The following is a 21,005-nucleotide window of genomic DNA, read 5'->3' as shown; positions in this document are numbered from 1 at the left end:
CAGGGACAGTTTTACTTTTTTCTTTCCAATCTAGATGCCTTTTCTTTCTAATTGCTCTGGCTAGGACTGCCAATACTATGATGAATGGAAGTTGTGAGAGTGGGTATCCTTGCCTTGCTCCTGATCTTAGAGGAATGCTTTCAATTTTTACCCTTGATTATGTTAGCTATGGGCTCTTCATATATAGCCTTTTTTATGTTGAGATAATTTCTCTCAGTTCCTAGTTTGTTGAAAGTTTTTATTATGAAAGTATGTTGAATTTTATCAAAAGCTTTTTCTGCATCTATTGAGATGAGCATGTGATTTTTTAATCTTTCATTCTGTAATGTGGTATATCATATTAACTAATTTTTGTATGTTGAACCATCCTTGCATCCCAGAGATAAATCTCACTTGGTCATGGTGCATAATGGTAATATTTTTGAGAGAATCCTAAGCATTACATTGTCATGTACATGATAATTTGCTGTTGAACTTTAGATTTTTTTATATTGCCAAATATCTGTAACCTCAAATCGAAAGAATTCATTAAAATATAAAATATTTAAAAGAAAAAAGTCTTACAACTTATTTTAGCTATGTTCTTAAAGGCCTCTTGCTTTAAAATCCGAAGAATATGTATTTACATGTTGTAAGTAAACTTTTCATTTAAATCTATGTTAGTATTTAATTTGTATGATGGAAAACAATTTGTTTTTCTGTATTTTGTGTCCTGAATCTGGTGCAGCATCTTACTTTCATCAGCACTGTTGAAAAAAGAAGAAAAAATGCTAGTGCTGCCTCCTGAAATCAAATTTGAACCTTCTAATGTCACCAGAAATTCCCTTGACAGTTGTTTTCTTTTTGAGAGAAGTTGGAGGAAAGCAGTTTTAGAAACACAAAAGATGAGGAAAGGTAACTTCATTTTACTCTTATTTTACTTACAAAAATATAGAAGTAGTACCTTGAATTTACATGTACTTTTTTAATCAGTCAAGAGACATTAAATAATTTTTGTAACATTTAGGTAAGAAGGATAATACCGTAGGCTTATGGAAAAGAAAAATGGAAGCAGATTAGGAATAATTTACTTAAGGTAATTCTATAACTCATGATAAAAAACAAATTCAAAAGAAATTGGAAGCAGATTAGGAATAATTTACTTAAGGTAATTCTATAACTCATGATAAAAAACAAATTCTAAAGAACTACTCTTGATATCAGTGTAGTGCTACCTCTGTTGGATCATACTTCTTTTTGTAAGTCATGTTTGTTTTTAAATACCTCAAGTTGGTATTTATATTTTAAGAAACCCAAATCTTTAACAGCACCTTTTTGTATTAATAATTCTAACCCAAACTTTATTTTTTGAGTGAGCTATGTGGAAAGTATCTTATATCTCATAGTTGCTCAATAAAGACTAATTTCAGAACTTTTGACTTGTATACGAGTGTAATAACTTTCCCCCTTAATTTCAAATTATAATTGTATTTCTTGTTTATACTGAATTTTGCCTTTGGCTTTATTAATGGAGATAGAATTCTTGAAAACAGCAAATTTCAAACTCCCCAGCCATTTTATCACTCCTGGTTTTGAGTGTGTTACTGTATTTTTTCGACGTTTTTACTAGATTCCTATTAAAGATACACCAGTTTATCTGTTCTCCTACCCCCAAATCTAATTACTGAAAAGAAACTCTACATGATTTTGATCAAGAGAAACTATTTTTTCCAAAAAAGAATAATCAAAGGTTGAAAAATAGCATTTTGAGCATTTAATATTACTCTAGTCCCATTAAATACTATTTCTATTGCTATGCTAGATTTACTTAATAGAGAAAGCTTAGAAAACAATTCTCTATGTTTAAAAATCATCCAAACCTTTAATCTCTTAATTTTCTTTTTCCATTTACTGTCTTCATTTTGAAGTTTTTTTTTTAAAAAGAATAATTTGAACAACCTCTTATACCAGTGATACCTGAGGTCAGTAGAAGAAGCCCTCCTGATGCTTCAGATGTTGCTGTTTGTAGATTTGATGTGGGATTTTGCAGAGTGAGAGTTAAAATCATTGCCTGAAATGCAATTCTTTTCTCTCTCACTGCTAGCTCCGATAATCATGTATTTGTACCTCTAGATTATCTACACAAAAGCAGGAAGGTGAAAGGATTTAAAGTAGCAGATATTACGAGATTCTTGAAAGTGCTTTTAATCTGTCTTTCAATGTGAATGTATCTAATGTTCTGGGAATTCTGATTAAACAAAATAATGAAGGACAGTGATGACTATGGGAGATCTGTGAAGCTGCCTTCTTCCTTCTTCTAATAGTTCTTAGCCCCTTAATCAGCTCTTGCCTGCAATCCCCATCCTCGGAATTGAAAGGTATTCTCTTGGGAAAGATGCTAGCTCAATTACAGTAGCTTAATTTTATTTTCTGAATGACTGATTTGGTATATTTATTATACATTTTAGTATATAGTAAAAAAAAAATTATATGCATTTAATTAAGAAGTAATACAGATGGTCATTATACTATTTTTAATTAGAATACACCACAGCATTTGGTCTAGAAGAATTCAAAGAATGTGTCAAAATGCCATATTTACCAGGATTGCAAAATTGCCAAAAAAGTGTAAGTTCCACTCCACTAGAGGTTCATAAAAGACTCCTGCATGCTGATACCGAGATGCCTCCTGTCAGGTAGGTCATTTCTTTTCGATTCTCTTTTGTTGAATATTTATTTATAGTAACACTGCTGAATGTAGAGGTTTTTCTGGCTAGTGAATCTAATTCTTTCTTGCCTACTATTTTTTGCATAAAGGAATTAATTTTTTAAAATCTCAATTAGCGATTTTATTCAGTTTGACCAGTAGGTACTTTTTTCTGTTTTCAAGTGACATTGCCAGAAGGAATTTAAGGACTTACTTTAAAAAATCTTTATTGCTCTAGCATAGATTGCTCATGAGAATTTTGGAATTTTTAGCAATATAAATAAATGAACTCTTTGCAATACTAACAGATTTCTGTACCCTGAATAGAGAACCTTGTGTTTCATTTCTAGTTTGACTGAAGTGGTGTGAGGGGAGATCCTGAATGAGATGTCAGCCTAATGAAGACCTTGCATTGCTATCAGATGAAATGAGTTTGTCAGCCAGAAAAGTCCTACTGACTTTGAATACTGGCATTTAAACACATTATGATAAACACCTTTCCTACTATAAATCAGATTGCCTGACATAGCATTAAAAGAAAACTTCTTTCTCCAAAGGGACCTGTAAGTTAGTAAGACAGTCTCATATCCTATTTGGTTTCTGCTTTGATTTGTTTATTTATTCATCAAGTATTTATTGAATGCCTAGTACTAATTCATTTTGCCAGCCTAAAAAAAGATGAAGCATTTATAGCAGTCTGAGTTGTAACTCTCTTTAGGGGAGGATGTATATTTTCATATTATCTCCTGCCATAGTGTGCTTTGAAGTCATCTAGTTATACATAGCACACACATATTGGAATTTCAGAATATATTTCTTGAGTTTTCCACTACTATTATTGGTCTTGTTAATTACTCTGGAAACAAATTTTGGTAATATAAATAAAGAATTAGAATATACTGAAAATGAAAAGTTGTGGATAGTTTATATCTAGATTATGAAAATAAATAACTTTATAGAAAATTTAGGGAAAAAATAAAAATAATTATTTGATAATTTATCCATCCTAACATATCCATTTTTATTGTTGGAGGTTCTCTTCTATCCTCCTTCATTTTGGATTTTTATTGGAGTTGTGATTTTAGTGTACTTACAATTTTTTATTCTGCCCTTTTTTACTTAATATTACACGTATGCATTTTTTTCATGTTACGACATAATCTTCAAACAGTCTTTACTGGCCACATTATATTTCATTGTTAGAGCCATAGTTTATTTAATTTTATTTAATTTCCCTATTGTTGGACTTTCAAGTTGCTTTGTCCTTTTTTTGGTTTTGCAAATAACACCATAATGAACAATAACATACATAAAGCTTTTCCCATCATTTTTAATATCATTCGAGGACAGATTGTCAAGCTATAAAAATATAAAAAGCAAAATTACTCTTTCTGAAGTGAGGTTATGATGAAATAAGGCAGAATCAGAGATGGTGGAAGAGAGATTGTGAGTTGCTAGTGGAGTAGATGGTAGCAGTTAAAGAGGAGGGATGGCAGGGATGTAGAAAGAAGAGACACTATTGGAAACATGAATATGAAACCTACTTAAGGACAGTGAGTTTCCATTGTTACCGAGACACCTGTATCCCTGACGCTCAGCTCACTCTTGACCTCCGGGCAAAAGTATGTAGGGCTGCCTATGGCTATGGACTTGTCTCAGTACAGACCAGTCTTGCTACCCTTCTTTCAATGCATATGATCATCTTAAAGAAACTGGAAACCCGGAAAGCACCAACAATTAACCCATTGGGCCTCTAGATTTTAAGTCTTCAATTTGCTTCCTTTTTCATCCAATTTCAGTTCATTATTTTTTTCATTTGCAATTTGGCTGTTTGTGAAATGATCCCTTAATATTTTATGTTGACTTGAGTGTGAATTTACTTAATTTAATGAAGAATAATTTGACTATATTATATTCGTGTTATGACAAGTGTTCTTCAGACACAAAGTGGAAGAGCGGTGGCTGAGTGTCACACTGCTTATGAACTGCTTGGCGAACGTAAATGTTGGTTCTTTTCCCTGTGTCTTTATTTTAGCCATTCTACTGAGAACATGTCGGGTTGCCTACAAGTATTTTATTCTCCTCTGCATATTGAACAATGCCCTGTGAAAGAACAGTCTTGGCAAAGCAGGGGAGTACTAATTTTTGTCTGTCTTGTATATAACCCTGTATCCTTTTTTTTAAAATCTCCATATGTGGATATTTGATTTAAAAACTCTGATAAAAGTTTAATGTGTTTTTAAATTTCTTAAATGATAAAATTTTTCAGTGAATCTCAAGGCATTCTTTGGTAATATAACTGAAAATAGTCTTAGAGGTGAAGTGCATTTAAAAATTACAGCTGACTATCCTGCGGTATGACAAACTGCCTCTAGCTGGCAGGCTAGCAGACCTGAAACGATGATTTGTGAGTTTAATTCCCTTAAATTAATATTATGAAACCGAAGCAATATGACCTCTCAACTCGCCAGTGTTATCTTTAAAAGTTCCATGCAGCCAATACACAAAGATATTTGTTCTGATATTGGACACTGTTTTAAAAAAATGGATGTTCTATGTTTTTTGAAGGACATAAAGCCCTTCACGCTAAGGAGATGAATCATAGAATTTCAGTTATCAGTCAATAGGTGGAAGAGAATCTGAGGAGTGTCCCTAGGGACCACTAAAACCTTATCACATAACAATCATTAAGGCTGGTCTTGAGTTCCAAACCTCAGTGTGAATACTAGGTCAGCTCATCTTGACTGTACCCGTATTTGACAACTAGGAAATGTGATGTTGCCATGGTAATAAATTGCTAGGATACCTCCAAGCAGCCGTGTAAGCTGACTTCATTAAACTGTATCACATGGATTAAGAACTAATATATGTTTTGATTGAATAGAGAACAAAAAAAAAAAGTTATAGCTGACTCCTAAAGTTTAATGAAGTTACAAGAAATTTGGAATTCTTATGGGTTATCTCGCCCACAGCAGATTCAATCGTGACATATTTCCTCTAATAACCTACTCATTATCTAGATCTATTCCAATAGGAACAAAAGTTAATTATGACAAAACTCAGATTGTGGTAATTAATCGGTAAAAAGAGCACAAATAACTGATAATTGGTATCTGGCATATCTAGATACCCTGTTCGTCTAATCTTGAGTCCCTTCCTCTAGCATTTCCTGAAACATGATTAGTGATAAGATAAAGGTGGGAAAAGTCAGACCTAACACTCATCCACTGGTAAAATTTATTAACAAAAATCGAGATAGTGAGTTGGTTCATATCTGCTTCTGATTGGATTATCTGTGATGGAAGGAGTTTCCTTCCTTTAACGTTTATTTAATTTTCATATGATGTCCTTCAACAAGTGAATTTCACTGAAAGCAAGCTTCTTATCTCTTACTGTATTTAAAAAAATTAATGTACCCTGGATTTATGTAAGAGTGAATTTATGATAATATATAATTTTAGGTTAAAGAAGACTAAGCCAGCATGTACTGTGGCACCACTTCAGGAGAAATCAAAAGGTAGGCTGGATCGTATTTTTCTCCTACCACATGTCTTATTAACTATTCCATACTTATCTTTTTTTAAACTTCCTTTCTTTCCATTGACTTAATTGTCTTTGTTTTGTTAATTTTTCTTTTAAGCTTTGTTTATAAACTTAGTGGATGTTGTGTTCAATATATACATACCATTATTATCTCATGTTGGAGGATGGAGGGAACAAAAAGTGCCTACCGAACTGAGAAGGCATCTTGAGACCGAAAACCGAGGCAGGCAGCTCCATATAATCAATGGATCAGCTTATTATATGGTAACTTACTCACAGGGTGGGATTGAGCAGACAGCGATCTGGAAACATGTGTAGGCACACGCCACACTGCCGAGGGGCCACTGGGACAACTTTATAGTTAACCCTAGGGCATGGGGAGTATGTGCTTGAAAACAGGAAGTGTAGTCCTAAGTCAAGATTTATGAATGGGTAGCTATTCTCATGGATGCCAGGAATATGTCAGGGAAGGTCTTCATCATTGTTTGGAGGCTAACAGAGCATAGAGGTCACCTGGTCCTAATGATTATTAAGCAATATCTATTAACTACAAAGCCCTTGACAACAGAGAAGTGATTCACTGCACAGTACAGTCCCGGGTAAGGTCAGTGGGAGGACAGGAGAAACTGTGTGGACCCAAGATGGCATCAGTTATGCTAACAGGCCTACCTCTCAGGACCCTGGGATAGGCCCTCATCATCTCTCATGTGGACCGTTGCATAACCTGCAAAATGGTCTTGCTTTAGAGTTTCTGACCTTGGAAGTCCTTTAACACTACAACAAAAGCCTAAAACTTGGCCTCTAATCACATCACTCCCTTCTTCAAAAACAACTTGTTACCTACAGACTAAAGTATGAACTCCTTAGCTTGGCCTTGAACTCTTTACCGTCTTCCCCTAACTTTCCTTTCTAGCCTTATCTTCTAATTAATTTTTTCATGAACCTGTGTACCTATAACATCCAACTACAAAAACCTATCTATATGCCAACAGTTTGGGTTCCAAAAAACTACTCCGTGGTGACTAAGAGACTTTACAGCACCAAGGAGGATTTCCACCTATTTGGAGTATGAGTTTGTCCTTTGAAGCTTTAAAATCAGACATTCTCACTTCCACCTTTCTGATACATTTAATCAGAATTTTGTTTTTCAAAAACAGACACTGTTGAGTCAGTTAGTTACACTTTTAATGATGCCTACAAGATTTTGGAGAATTTCCTGGCAGCTCTGATATCTATACTTACTGCCTCATTCCTTGCTTCACGTGTTACAGATTCATGGGGCGACATACTAAAAGAACTATTTATGGCATGTGACATAGTGCATTTGTCTAGCATATATGTTCTCCAATAAATTCTTAGCCATTTCCTGAAGTAATTTTACCCAAAGTCAATGGTGAAGATTCTTGAGCTGTACAGTCAAACATTTTTCATTTTGTCATTATATTTTCTTACCTTCTGTTGATTATTATCTAAATAGGATTTTTCAACAGTGACAGTATTAACATTTTGGACTGGATAATTCTGCTGTGGGGGTCTGTCCTGTGCATTGTAGGATGTTTAACAGCATCCATGACCTTTACTCACTAGATGCCACTAGCACCTCCCAAGGTGTGGTAATCAAAAATGTCTCCAGATGTTGCCCAATGTCCTTGGGGTGGCAAAATCACCCTCAATTGAGAACCACTGTTTTAAGGATTACATCTTTAACATTATGTGTTATCTGTTACTTGTCCTTCAGACTATCAAGCGTTTCATCCTTTACCTGTGCACAACAGTTATTTCCTTACCAGCATAACATGTTTTAAACCTTACTTATTTTTAATTTTTGTCATAATCATAGTTGTCTTCTTATAGTACATTCATCACTTCCATGATTTTACACTTACGGAGTAATGGAGTTAATAGAGCACCTCCAAACAAACAACAAAAATGAAAATTACTAAGTAAGACTTATATTGAGATTGTCAGTGGCAGTCAGATTGATTTGTTAGCAGCTTTGTAAGTTTAGTCTGTGGAAGTTCATAAAGTTAAATGTTCATGAACTTCTTGGATATTTCCTTTATCTGAATTTCCATAAGCTATAAACAACTTCTGTAATCAACAGGTAACATGAAATAAAAATATAAATGTTAATTAGAACAAAAGACATTTGTTTTGCATCTTGGCCCAAATGAATATTTGCCTGCCTATTTTCCAGTAGGCCAACTTTATGGTTCTTTTGGGCTGGGTACTATGTCTTATTCACCTTTGTATCTCTGTAGTGCCTGTACCAATCCTACAACATATGGAGTCTTCAGTAAATATCAATACTTGTTGCTTTTCCTTCAGAGTCATATAAGAAGGCAGTTCATTCATTCATTCATTCACCAAACATGAATTTAGCATCTACTCTGTGCCATTCATTGTTCTAGTTCTTAGGCTTAGAGTACGTCTCTCAACAAAACAAAGATACCTGCCCTTGTGGAGCTTACATTCTAGTGAGAGAATACAGCCAACAAGCATTAAATATAATAAACAAATCCATCACACAGTATATTAAAATACATACTATTTTTTTTAAAACTTATTTTTAAAATTTTTATTTCATTTTATTTTTATTATTTCTGGTTGTGTTGGGTCTTCATTGCTGTGCATAGGCTTTCTCCACTTGCAGTGAGCGGGGGGCTACTCTTCGTTGCAGTGCGCGGGCTTCTTATTGCAGTGGCTTCTCTTGTTGCAGAGCACGGACTCTAGGTGCATGAGCTTCAGTAGTTGCAGCATGCGGGCTCAGTAGTTGTGGGTCGCGGGCTCTAGAGCGCAGGCTCAGTAATTGTGGCACGTGGGCTTAGTTGCTCCACGGCATGTGGGATCTTCCCAGACCAGGGATCGAACCCATGTCCCCTGCATTGGCAGGCAGATCCTTAAACACTGTGCCACCAGGGAAGGCCCAATACATAGTATTTTAAAAGGTGGAAGTGCAGTAGAAACAGCAACAAAAAATAGAACAGGGTAAGGTAGATCAGGAGATCTGGGGAGAGAAGGATGACTTACAGTTTTAAATAGGGTGGGTGACAGTAATATTTGGGCAAAGATTTGAAAGAGGTGAGGGAGTTAAACTCTGGGAAAAAGTTATTTTCTTGGGGCCAGCAAAGGTCCCAAGGCAGGGTGGTACCTGACCTGTTGGAAAAAACATCAGGAGTCAAGTATGGCTAATCTCAGAGGGTGGAAGATGAGGTAAGAGAGGTAATGGAGTATCTGACCATGTGGGGTGCTGAAAGGGACTTTATATTTAACTTTGATTGAAATGAGGAGCCATTACATGATTTTAACAAAAGAATGATTTTAATGTGATCTGATTTAAATTTTGAAGGGATCATGTGGTCACACCTTTCAAAAAAATGGCCCAGAGAACTTCCATCTCTGATTATGATGGAATAACTTATACCAGACCAACTTTACTAACAAGAATTCGCATAAGAGCTAATCATAAAAAATAATTTAAATATATTTTATGATATATAAAATAAGTATAAAAGTAATATATTACATATATATTAATATACAGTAAAAACATTTTTTTAAAAAATATAAAAGTATTTTAAAAACAATGTTTTCAGGTGTCAAGAGCAATCATTTCCAACTCAAAAGGCTGAGATTCTGGAGGAATAACTGCAGAGAACTGAGCCCAAATATCTGTGAGCAAATTCCCCAACAGGTGTTTGCCTGTTTCTAAGTGACATGTATGCTGGGTAATATTTTAGGACATGAAGCAGAAAATAGCTTCTTGGAGGCTAAAGGACTGAGCAGAGATTTCAGTAACTTAGCATTTGCTGGGGAGACAGAGGTGGGAGTTGAAGGGAGTTTAAGGCTTGCCAAGATGGAAAGCCCTTGGCAAACACAAGCTTTCAGTTGAAACTGTTGAAGAGCTACACACTATAATAACGGCATACAATAGACTAGCTTTTAAAAAAGCCTAAAACCCAATTTTTTTTTTGACATTTGACATGCTATTTATTTCATCTTTAGCTCATCCTTTTACATTTTCTATTTATTGTGTTAAAACCCAGTTTTGACTGGATTAAAGTGATATGCCTACCAGAAGAAAATTAAATTCTCTTTGGAAACTATAAGATAAACCAGAGCCTTACAGGTTTGTGTACACAGTCTCAAGCATTCAATCAAAACTTACCAGACATTAAAAAAAATACACCTTGGACTTCCCTGGTGGCGCAGTGGTTAAGAATCCATCTGCCAATGCAGGGGACACGGGTTCAAACCCTGGTCTGGGAAGATCCCACATGCCGCAGAGCGACTAAGCCCGTGTACCACAACTGTTGAGCCTGCATGCCACAATTACTGAAACCTGCGCACCTAGAGCCTGTGCTCCACAACAAGAGAAGCCACTGAAATGAGAAGCCTACACACCGCAACGAAGAGTAGCCACCACTCGCCACAACTAGAGAAAGCCCACATGCAGCAATGAAGACCCAATGCAGCCATAAATAAATAAATAAATAAATAAATTTTAAAAAATACAACTTATCAGGCATAAAAGAATGACAAAAACCAAGAGAAGAAACAGACAACAGCAGCAGACCTCCAAAAGATCCAAATAGGAATTATTTGACAGGGATTTAAAAAACTATATTTAATATATTCAAGATAATAGAGAAAATGATGAAAAATTATATCAGAGAATTAGAATCTATAAAAAATAAATAGAAATTATTGAGCTGAAAAATACAATAATAGATTAGATTTAACAGATGATAGGGCATAGGCAACAAAAGCAAAATAAACAAGTAGGATATATCAAACCTACAGACTTTTGCACAGCAAAAGGAGACAATTAACAAAATGAAAAGGCAGCATATGGAATGGGAGAAAATATTTGCAAACCATATATTTTATAAGGGGTTAATATCCAAAATATATAAGGAACTCCTACAACTCAATAGCAAAAAACCAAATAACCCAATTTAAAAATGGGCAAAGGACCTAAGTAGACATTTTTCCAAAGAAGACATACAAATGGTCAGCAGATACAGGAAAAGATGCATAACATCACTTGTCATCAGGGAAATGCAAATTAAAACCACAATGAGATATCACCTCACACCTGGTTGGATGGCTGTTATCCAAAAGACAAGAGATAACAAGTGTTGGTGAGGGTGTGAAGGAAAGGGAACCCTTTTTGGTGGAAATGTAAGTTGGTGCAGCCACTATGGAAAACAGTATGAAGGTTCCTCAAAAAATTAAAAATAAAACTACCATATAATCCAGCAATCCCAGTATTGGATATATATCCAAAAGAAATGAAATCCAGGGGCTTCCCTTGTGGCGCAGTGGTTAAGAACCTGCCTGTCAATGCAGGGGACACGGGTTCGATCCCTGGTCTGGGAAGATCCCATGTGCCACGGAGCAGTTAAGCCCGTGCACCACAATTACTGAGCCTATGCTCTAGAGCCTGCGAGCCACAACTACTGAAGCCCGTGCACCTAGAGCCCATGCTCCACAACAAGAGAAGTCGCCGCAATGAGAAGCCCGTGCACCGCAACGAAGAGTAGCCCCCGCTCGCTGCAACTAGAGAAAGCCTGCATGCAGCAACAAAGAGCCAACACAGCCAAAAATAAACAAATAAATTAATTTAAAAAAAAAAGAAATGATATCCAAATCTCAAAGAGATATCTGAACTCCCATGTTCACTGCAGCATTATTCACAACAGCCAAGATATGGAAGCAATCTAAGTGTCCATTGACAGATAAATGGATAAAGAAAATGTGATAGATATATATACCCAATGGAATATTATTTAGCCATAAAAAAGAAAATCCTGCCGTTTGTGACAACATGGATGAACCCAGAGGGCATTATGCTAAGTGAAATAAGTTAGACAGAGAGACAATTACTGCATGCTATCGCTTATACGTAGAATCTAAAAAAAAAGTCAAACAGAAGCAGAGTAGAATAGTGGTTACTAGAAAGTGGGGGCTGAGGCAAATGGGAAGGTGTTCTGGAGACATAATGTACAGCATGGTGACTAAAGTTAATAAAACTATATGCTTGGGACTTCCCTGGTGATCCAGTGGTTAAGACTCTGTGCTTCCACTGCAGGGGGCGTGGGTTCGATCCCTGGTTGGGGAACTAAGATCCTGCATCCCACATGCTGTGCGGCACAGCCAAGATAATAGTAATAATAGTACTATATGATATACTGAAGTTTGCTGAGAGAGTAGATTTTAAGTGTTCTTTTCTCCCCTCCCCGCAAAAGGTAACTATGTGAGATCATTGATGTGTTAATTAACTTAACTGTGGTAATCATTTTACAATGTATATGTATATCAAGTCATCGGTGGTATACCTTAAACATACACAATTTTTATTTGTCATATATGCCTCAATAAAGTTGGGAAAAAATGGAAAACAATAGATGATAGGATTAGTAAAATGAAAGATAAGTCATTAGAAAAATACCCAATTAAAGTGAAGAGAGAAAAAAGACAGGTAATACAGACAGAATGTGCAAAGACAATATGTGACAAGATAAAACTACTTCACACATGTGTAATTCTAATTTCAGAATAAGAGGAGCAAGAGAAGAGTGGGACAAGCAGTACTTACGTACTGGCTGAGAATTTCCCAAACAGATTAAAAAATACTGAGCAATGAATACAAAAAGTTCTATGAAACTTCAGCAGGAGAGAGACAAAGAAAACCACAGCTAGGCACATCATAGTAAAAAGGCTAAATATTAAAAAAACAGAAAAAAGATATGGTCCCTTCAAGGGAGCAGTGGTAAGACATACAACAGACTTTCCAATTTACACAATGGAAGCAAGAAGACAGTGGAATGGCATTTTCTAGTGTCAAAGGAAAGTAACTGGCAAACTCGATTTTTATGCTCAATGAAAATATCCTTAAAAGTAAAGGTGAAATAAAGACCTTATTCAAATGGAACTTGAGAGAATTAATTGTCAGTAGAGGTGCACTAAAAGAAATATTAAAGAAATAATAATACAAGATGAAAGCACAACTTGTAAAGGAAAGAGAAGCAGTAGCAGTAGTATTGTCTTATGAAGTTTAAAATATATGTAGAAATAAACTACAATAATACCACAGAGGTAGGATGGGGCATACATATAGTTAAAATGCTGTAACATCCTTGCATTATCTGAAAAACAGTAAAATAACTAATTTAAAGTAGATTGTAATATGTCAAAGAAACATGATAATCTGTATGGTAATCACCAAAAGAAAAGAATACAAGTAACAAACTTATAGGGGAAATAGTATAATAAAAAAAATACTTAATCATTTCAAAAGAAAGCAAGAAAGGGGGACTTCCCTGGTGGTGCAGTGATTAAGAATCCGCCTGCCAATGCAGGGAACACGGGTTCGATCCCTGGTCCGGGAAGATCCCACATGTGGAGCAACTAAGCCCATGCACCACAACTACTGAGCCTGCACTCTAGAGCCCGCAAGCCACAACTACTGAGCCTGCGTGCCACAACTACTGAAGCCCTCAAGCCTAGAGCCCGTGCTCCGCAACAAGAGAAGCCACTGTAATGAGAAACCCGTGCACCGCAACACAGAGTAGTGCCTGCTTGCTGCAAGTAGAGGAAGCCTGTGCGCAGCAACAGAGACCCAATGCAGCCAAAATTAAATTAATTAATTAATTTTTTTTTTTTTAAAGGAGAAAAAAGGAACATAAAACAGGGCAAATAGAAAACAACTTGCAATAGTAAAGATTTAAAATTAAACATAATAAATACATTAGATATAAGTGGACTAAATATTGCAACTAAAAAACAAAGCCCATCAGACTAATAAAAATAACTATTTACTGCTTACAAGAAGCACACCTTAAAAATAAGGGCAAGAAAGATCAAAAGTATGAGGATGGAAAAATATAAACCATCCAAACAGTAATCAAAAGAAAGCTTTTTGTAGCTACACTAACATCAAACAAAATAGACTTCAAAGCAGGAAGTGTTATGATCAATAGATTGATTATTTCATAGTGACAAAGGGTTAATACAACAGAAAGATTTAACCATCCTAAATTTTTATGGTATATTAACATAAACTTAAAATACGTAAAGATAAGTGTAATGGAATGAAAAGGGAAATAGGCAAATGCATAATCATGAGATATTTTTAAACAAATATCAAATAAGTGAAATCATACAGCACATATTTTCTGCAGTGGAATTAAAGTAGAAATCAGTAATTAAAGATAATTATAAAATGCCACAGAGGTTTGGATATTAAGAAATGTACTTTTAAATAACTCACGAGTCAAAGAAGAAATACAGTGGAAATTACATATCATTTTGAACTGGATGATGAAAGTATGATACGTCAAAATTTGTGGGATGCAGTAAAAACTTAGCTTTTAGGGAAACTTACAGCATGAAGTACCTGTATCAGAAAAGATGAAAGGCTTAACATCAATGATTTTAAAATTCATCTCAAGAAGTTAACAAAAGAACAGCATATTAAATTCAAAGAAAATAAAAGGAAGAAATAATAAAGAGCAGAAATCAATGAAGTAGAAAACAAATATTCTGTAGAGAAAATCAACAGAGCCAAAAGTTAGTTCTTTGAAAATGTGAATAAAATTGATAAATGTGTAGCAAGGCTGATGAGAGAGAGACAGAGAGAAAGAGAGAGACAGAGAGAGAGAGAAATTACTAATATTATATAAAAAAAGAGAAAACACAACTTAGAATTGACACAGAATTGACACTGGTGAATTCTTCCAACGTTTAAAAAAAAAAAAAGCTATGTTACGTAAATTATTCCAGAAAATAGGAAAAGAGGGAACACTTAAAGACCCATTTTATGAGGTCTCTAACCTTGATTCTAAAACCTAGCTTTGACGTTATAAGAAAGTAAAATTATAGACCAATTTTTCCTGTAAAATAGAAGTAAAAATTCTAAACAAGACATTAGCAATTCAAATTCAGCGATATATAAGAAGGATAATGCAACACAATCATATCAGATTCACCTAAGGCATGCGAGATTGATTTAACGTTAGAAAAGCAATCGGTGTCATTCATCTTATTAATAGAATAAAGGAGAAATCTCATATGTTCACTTTAATAATTGCAAAAGATATTTTAATGAAATTCAATATTCATGATTAAAAATACTTTTAGCAAACTATGAGAAGGGAACTTTCCTAATTTGATAAAGATTATCTTTTTAAAAAATCCTACAGTAAACAGTACACTCTTAAACAATTAATGGGTCAAAGAAGAAATCACAAGGGAATTTAGAAAATATCTGGGGACAAATGGAAACAGAAATGCAACATACCTATAGATTGCAGCAAAAGCAGTGCTAAGAGAGAAATTTATGGTAAACACATAAAAAAAGGAAAAAGATCTTGAATGAACAACATAAACTTATACCTCAAGGAAATAGAAAAAGAAGAATAAACTAAGCCCAAACTTAGAAGAAGGAAGGAAATAAGATTAGAGAAGAGATAAATGAAATAGAGAACAGAAAACAAATCAACAGAATGAAGATTTAGTTTTTAGAAAAGATCAGCAAAGTTGACAAATCCTTGGTTAGACTAAGAAAAAAACAGAGAAGACTCAAATAGCTAAAATTGGGAATGAAAGAGGAGACATTATAACTGATCACAGAAATAAAAAGGATTATAAGAGGCTACTATGAACAATTATATGTCAACAAATTGGGTAACCTAGAAAAAAATGGATAAATGTATAGAAATATACTACCTACCAAGACTAAATCATGAACAAATAAAAAACTGAACAGACCGATAACTAGTGAGGAGATTGAAGCAGTTATCAAAAACATCCCAGCAAAACCAAAAAAGCCCAGAAATCTAGGGTAAGAGGATTATAATTTAAAGATGACCAGAAAGTTGCACATTTGCTCATATCTTATTGGTTCATACTTATTAACAAAGCTCTACTTAGCTCTGAAGCAAGCTGAGAAATGTAATCTCTACCTGGATGACCTTGTGCTCAGTAAAATTCTGTTTTGGAAGAAGGAGTAAAAAGTTTTGAAAAGATCATTAGTAGTCTGCCATAATTCTTTTATAATTAAAATTTCTAACATTCTATTACAGATATTTGGAAATATAGTTAATTTTTGCAATTTGATCCACATTGCTGAAGTCGCCTATTATGTCTTGATATATATTATACATTTTATACTGTGTATACATACATATTATATATGATATATATAAATTTTTGAGTTCTCTACGTAGATTATCATAATCATATGTGAATAATGTCAGTTTTATTATTTCTTTCCAAATCCTATGCCTTTATTTTTCTGATTTTTCTAAGCTGGCTAGAACCACCAATACAATAGTGGAGAGAAATGAAAAGTCGGCATCTTTGACTTGTTTCTGATTTTAAAGGAAATGCTTTTAATGTCTTCTCATAAAGAATGATGCTTGATGTATGTTTTGGGTAGATATCCTTTATCAAGGTAAAGAAGTTCCCTTTAACTGTAATTTGCTGAGAGTTTTGGGTTTTTTTAAATATAAATGAAAGTTTAATTTTATCAAACATTTTTCTGAATTGATTGAGATAATCTTGTGATTTTCTGTTTAATTTTTTAAAATAGATTTCTCATATTTTTAAAAATATTTATTTATTTGGCTGTGCGGGGTCTTAGTTGCAGCATGCGGGATCTTTTTAGTTGCGGCATGCGAACTCTTAGCTGCAGCATGTGGGCTCTAGTTCCCTGACCAGGGATCAAATCTGGTCCCCTTGCATTGGCAGCACGGAGTCTTAGCCACTGGACCACCAGGAAAGTCCCCTGTTTAATTTTCTAATGTGAAAAATAACATTTGTAGGTTTTGTAATGTTAAGGTACTCTTACATTCCTTGGGTACCCCCATTGAAGGCATGATGTATTATCTTTTTTGTGTACTGCCATATTTAATATGCTAATATTTTATTGGGTTTTAAAATCTATGTTGATAAGTGAGATTACCACTAATTTTCCTTTCTGTCCTCTCCTTGTCTGGATTCAGTGTCAAGACTGTAATGGCCTCATGGAATGAACTGGGGAGTATTCTGCTTTTTCTATTCTCTGAAGGATATGACCTAAAATTGGAACGATCTCTCCCTTGAAAGTCTGATAGAGTTCATTTGTAAAATCATTTGGATCACTTGTTTTCTTTGGAGGAATCTTTTAATATTAATTCAGTTATTTTAATTTTAGGACTCTTAAGGCATTCTAATTCTCCTTCCATCAATTTTGGTAAGTTATATCTTCTAGAATGTTTTGCATTTTGTCTAAGTTTTCAAATTTATTGGCATAAAGTTTAGTCTTTGCTCTACCTATACTTCTCCTCATATTATTTATTTGGGCCTTCTCTCTTTTTTTTTAATTAATCTAACTGGAAGTTTTCCTTTATTATTAGTCTTTTCAGTGAAGAACTCTTGTCTTTTAAAAAATCTTTCTAATTGTAAGTTTGTTTTCTACTTCATTGATTTCTCCTCTTTCCTGTATTGTCTTCCATGTTCTTTGGGTTATTCTTTTCCTAATGTATATCTTATACCTAGCTTACTAATTTTCAGTCTTCTTTTCTAACACAGGAATTTTAGGGTATAAACCCCTCTATGTACAACTTTTGTTGCATCACACAAGTTTTGTAATATTTTCTTTATCATTTAGTTACAAGTATTTTTAATGTTTATTACAATTTCTTTTTTTGATGGATGAATAATTTAGAATGTGTGTATACATTTCTAAATATTTGAGAATTTTAAGACTTATTAACAACTTCCAACTTAATTGTATTGGTCTGTATGATACCAATTCTTTAAAGTTTTTTGAGGTTTGCTTAATGCTTAGAATCTAGTTATTTTGTAGCCAGAGAGTCTAAGTGTCAAGTCCATCTTACTGCTAAGTACTGGAATCCTGATCGATTCTTCCCTTCTACTCTCTGTCTGAAATTCCCACTCTCATTACACACCCAAATAAAACAAACAAAAATACCAACCACATTGGAGAATTGAGGTCAATTTTTATTTTTGGCACTTGAAACTGAAGTTAAACAATAGTATTTTAAAGCAATATGGATCAGTGTATTATTTTCAAAGCCTTGTATGCTTCTAAATGGAAGTATTTATACATATTACATATTTAGGGCAATATTTATGATTACATGGGAACTCCGAATTGATGCATCTGGGTTTAAATCCTGCCTCTAACAATGTCTAAACTCTTTTTTAAATCTGTAATCCAAGATAGTACTAGTTACCTACTTCATAGTATTGTTGTGTGGATGATATAGATGAAGAATACTTGAAATAGAGAGATCATTCAATAATTGTTATCTGTTATTATTGTTATTACTATCCTTCAAAATAGAAGCTTGATTAATGCTGTTTCAGTTAGTGAGTGACTTATTTTACTTTATAATTTTACTCTTTTACCTCAACGTTTATGAGAAATCGTTTTGTTTGGAGACAGTAACTTGATAAGCATGTAAGGTATGAAATGAGTTATTTATGGAGATCATGCCTTTTATTTTGGAATAAAATCCACAGCCATCCCATGTTTTAAGAAGCACATGACAGACTCAGATTCAGTTTTATATCATTAAATATAAACATTAAACATTTTTTAGTTAAATATTTTTTGAGATGACTTTCCATCCCAGTCACTTTAGAAAGTTAAGTAGCTTTCATTTCTACTTCAAAGAATGTGTTATATGAAGAACTAGTGGCGTTTAATGGTGATTTGAGGAACAGATATTTGGTGTATACTCTTTTAGAGAATATCATTCATGTGTGCTTGATTTAATTGTAATAACAGTTTTTGGTTTTTTTCTTTACAGTTTCTGGCTTCAGCGATCCTCTCGCTGGAGCACCATCTCAGTACTTACAGAGACTTTCTAAAATGGCCATTTTGGAGTATGATACCATTCGTCAAGAAACAACCAGAAAATTAAAAAAGAGCAAGAAACAAGAGCTTTGAGACTGCTGATTATCCTTTGGTGTGATGCTTTCTTCACTGACTTTTAAGGTTTGTCTTTTTCCTTTCTTTTCCTTTTTTCTTTTCTTTTTTGATATATGATATGATGTGCAATGATTTACATACAATGGAAATGTAAATAGGAAACAAATATTTTCTGTTATATATGGCATATGTTGTATTTTGTTAATCTTACAGACATTTAAGTTATTATTTATACAGTTTATATATGGGGACATAAGCATAAGAAAAATTATATTCTATGAATTTTATGCACATTGGTTATATCTTTTGATTCAATTTGATAAATGTTTTTTGAGTATCTATCTGTACAATGACGTTTGCTAGGAGCTGCAGAAGATTCAAGAATGAGTCCTCATTGTTAGGGTTAGAAGGCTCCCAGTGAGAACCCCTTCTTTTCCCTGCTTGAGCTTGAAAGCAGTTGTGACATAAGTATTCAAGCAGATGAAAATGAAAATATTAGTTTTGTTTGCTGATAAAACCTGGAAGGGAAATCCTGGCTTAGATGTGTGGCAACAGTGGGCTTCCTAACACTGAACTTCAGAATTGGGCAAATGTACACACTCAGGTATTGCTCACCTCAGGCTCACCTGCTGAATCGGGCCTTTACTACCAAGCAGAACAAGGCATCTCTACTGCGTAAACAGGCAGATCCCTGAGGGGAAAGTGGGTGGGAAGAGAGACTCGTTCAGTCTCTAGGGGAGGAGGAGGAAGGTCTAGGTCAAGAGGAAAAACCCCTCCTCAAGAAAGCCTGAGGAGTGGGGGAGAAGTATTTGTCAATGCAAGTCCCTGAAAAACAGGGGGAAATCAAGGATACCAATGGCTGATCCATCAGAGAATGAGAAATGGGCCATAAGAGAACAACAGAGTGTTAACAGAGGAACGAAGATGAGGCAGTAATGTCCAACAGGGAGGTCAGAGAAAGCTTCACGGAAGATGCAGTGTTAGAAATGGGCCTTAAAGACGTGAAAAATGGAGGGAGAGGGCATTTCTAGAAAGATGGAATAACATAGCAAGGACATACTATGCATTTGGGAACGATGTACTTGGCTGGAGCACTAGGTGGTATAGGGCAAACTTCATCAATTCACGTGCCTTCAGACACCAAGCCAGTAGCACATTGAATGATACCAATCAGATGAAGGCTGTGGTGACCTGGGGCATGTTTCTCCATTCATAAACAGGCACTCACTGCCTAGCTTCAGCCCTGTTGTCATATGGGAATGTGGACCCAAAGTTGCCAGATATTCTAACTTTTCATGAGAAGCCAGAATCTGGATTTTTGTGAAATCTTCCAATGTGTAAATATTAGCAACTAATTCAAAATAAGCAACTTATAATTAAAAATTTATAAAGCCATTGTGCAAGCCAAAGAAAATTACATGGGCAAGCCAGATCTGGCTTTGTGGTGCTATTTATTTATTTATTTAAATTTGCTTATTTATTTATTTATTTATTTTGGGCTGTGTTGCGTCTTCACTGCACGTGGGCTTTCTCTAGTTGTGGCGAGCGGGGGCTACTCTTCATTGCGGTGCACGGGCCTTTCATTGTGGTGGCTTCTCTTGTTGCGGAGCCCGGGCTCTAGGCGCGCGGGCTTCAGTAGTTGCGGCACACGGGCTCAGTAGTTGTGGTGCATGGGCTTAGTTGCTCCACGGCATGTGAAATCTTCCCGGATCAGGGCTTGGACCCGTGTCCCCTGCATTGGGAGGCAGATCTTAACCACTGTGCCACCAGGGAAGTCCCTGTGGGGTCATTTATTTATGCATCCTCAGGATCAAAGGACTAGAGGGCGAT

At 34.8% G+C, this 21,005-nt stretch overlaps 1 protein-coding gene across 1 annotated transcript in view; it reads left to right on the top strand.

The window, feature by feature from the left end:
* The first annotated feature begins 767 nt into the window (after positions 1 to 767).
* Positions 768 to 21,005, top strand: part of C17H8orf89 (chromosome 17 C8orf89 homolog) — a 47,746-nt gene continuing 27,508 nt past the window's right edge. The window contains exons 1-5 of the mRNA XM_061172075.1: positions 768 to 894; positions 2,522 to 2,675; positions 6,148 to 6,203; positions 17,430 to 17,468; positions 19,054 to 19,241. Of these exons, the coding sequence (XP_061028058.1) occupies positions 768 to 894; positions 2,522 to 2,675; positions 6,148 to 6,203; positions 17,430 to 17,468; positions 19,054 to 19,193 (516 nt within the window). The 3' untranslated portion in view covers positions 19,194 to 19,241. The remainder of the gene's footprint in view (positions 895 to 2,521; positions 2,676 to 6,147; positions 6,204 to 17,429; positions 17,469 to 19,053; positions 19,242 to 21,005) is intronic.

The sequence above is a fragment of the Eubalaena glacialis genome, chromosome 17 (genome assembly GCF_028564815.1).
Source record: "Eubalaena glacialis isolate mEubGla1 chromosome 17, mEubGla1.1.hap2.+ XY, whole genome shotgun sequence".
Lineage (NCBI taxonomy): Eukaryota > Metazoa > Chordata > Mammalia > Artiodactyla > Balaenidae > Eubalaena > Eubalaena glacialis.
This window is presented reverse-complemented; position numbering and strand designations above follow the sequence as displayed.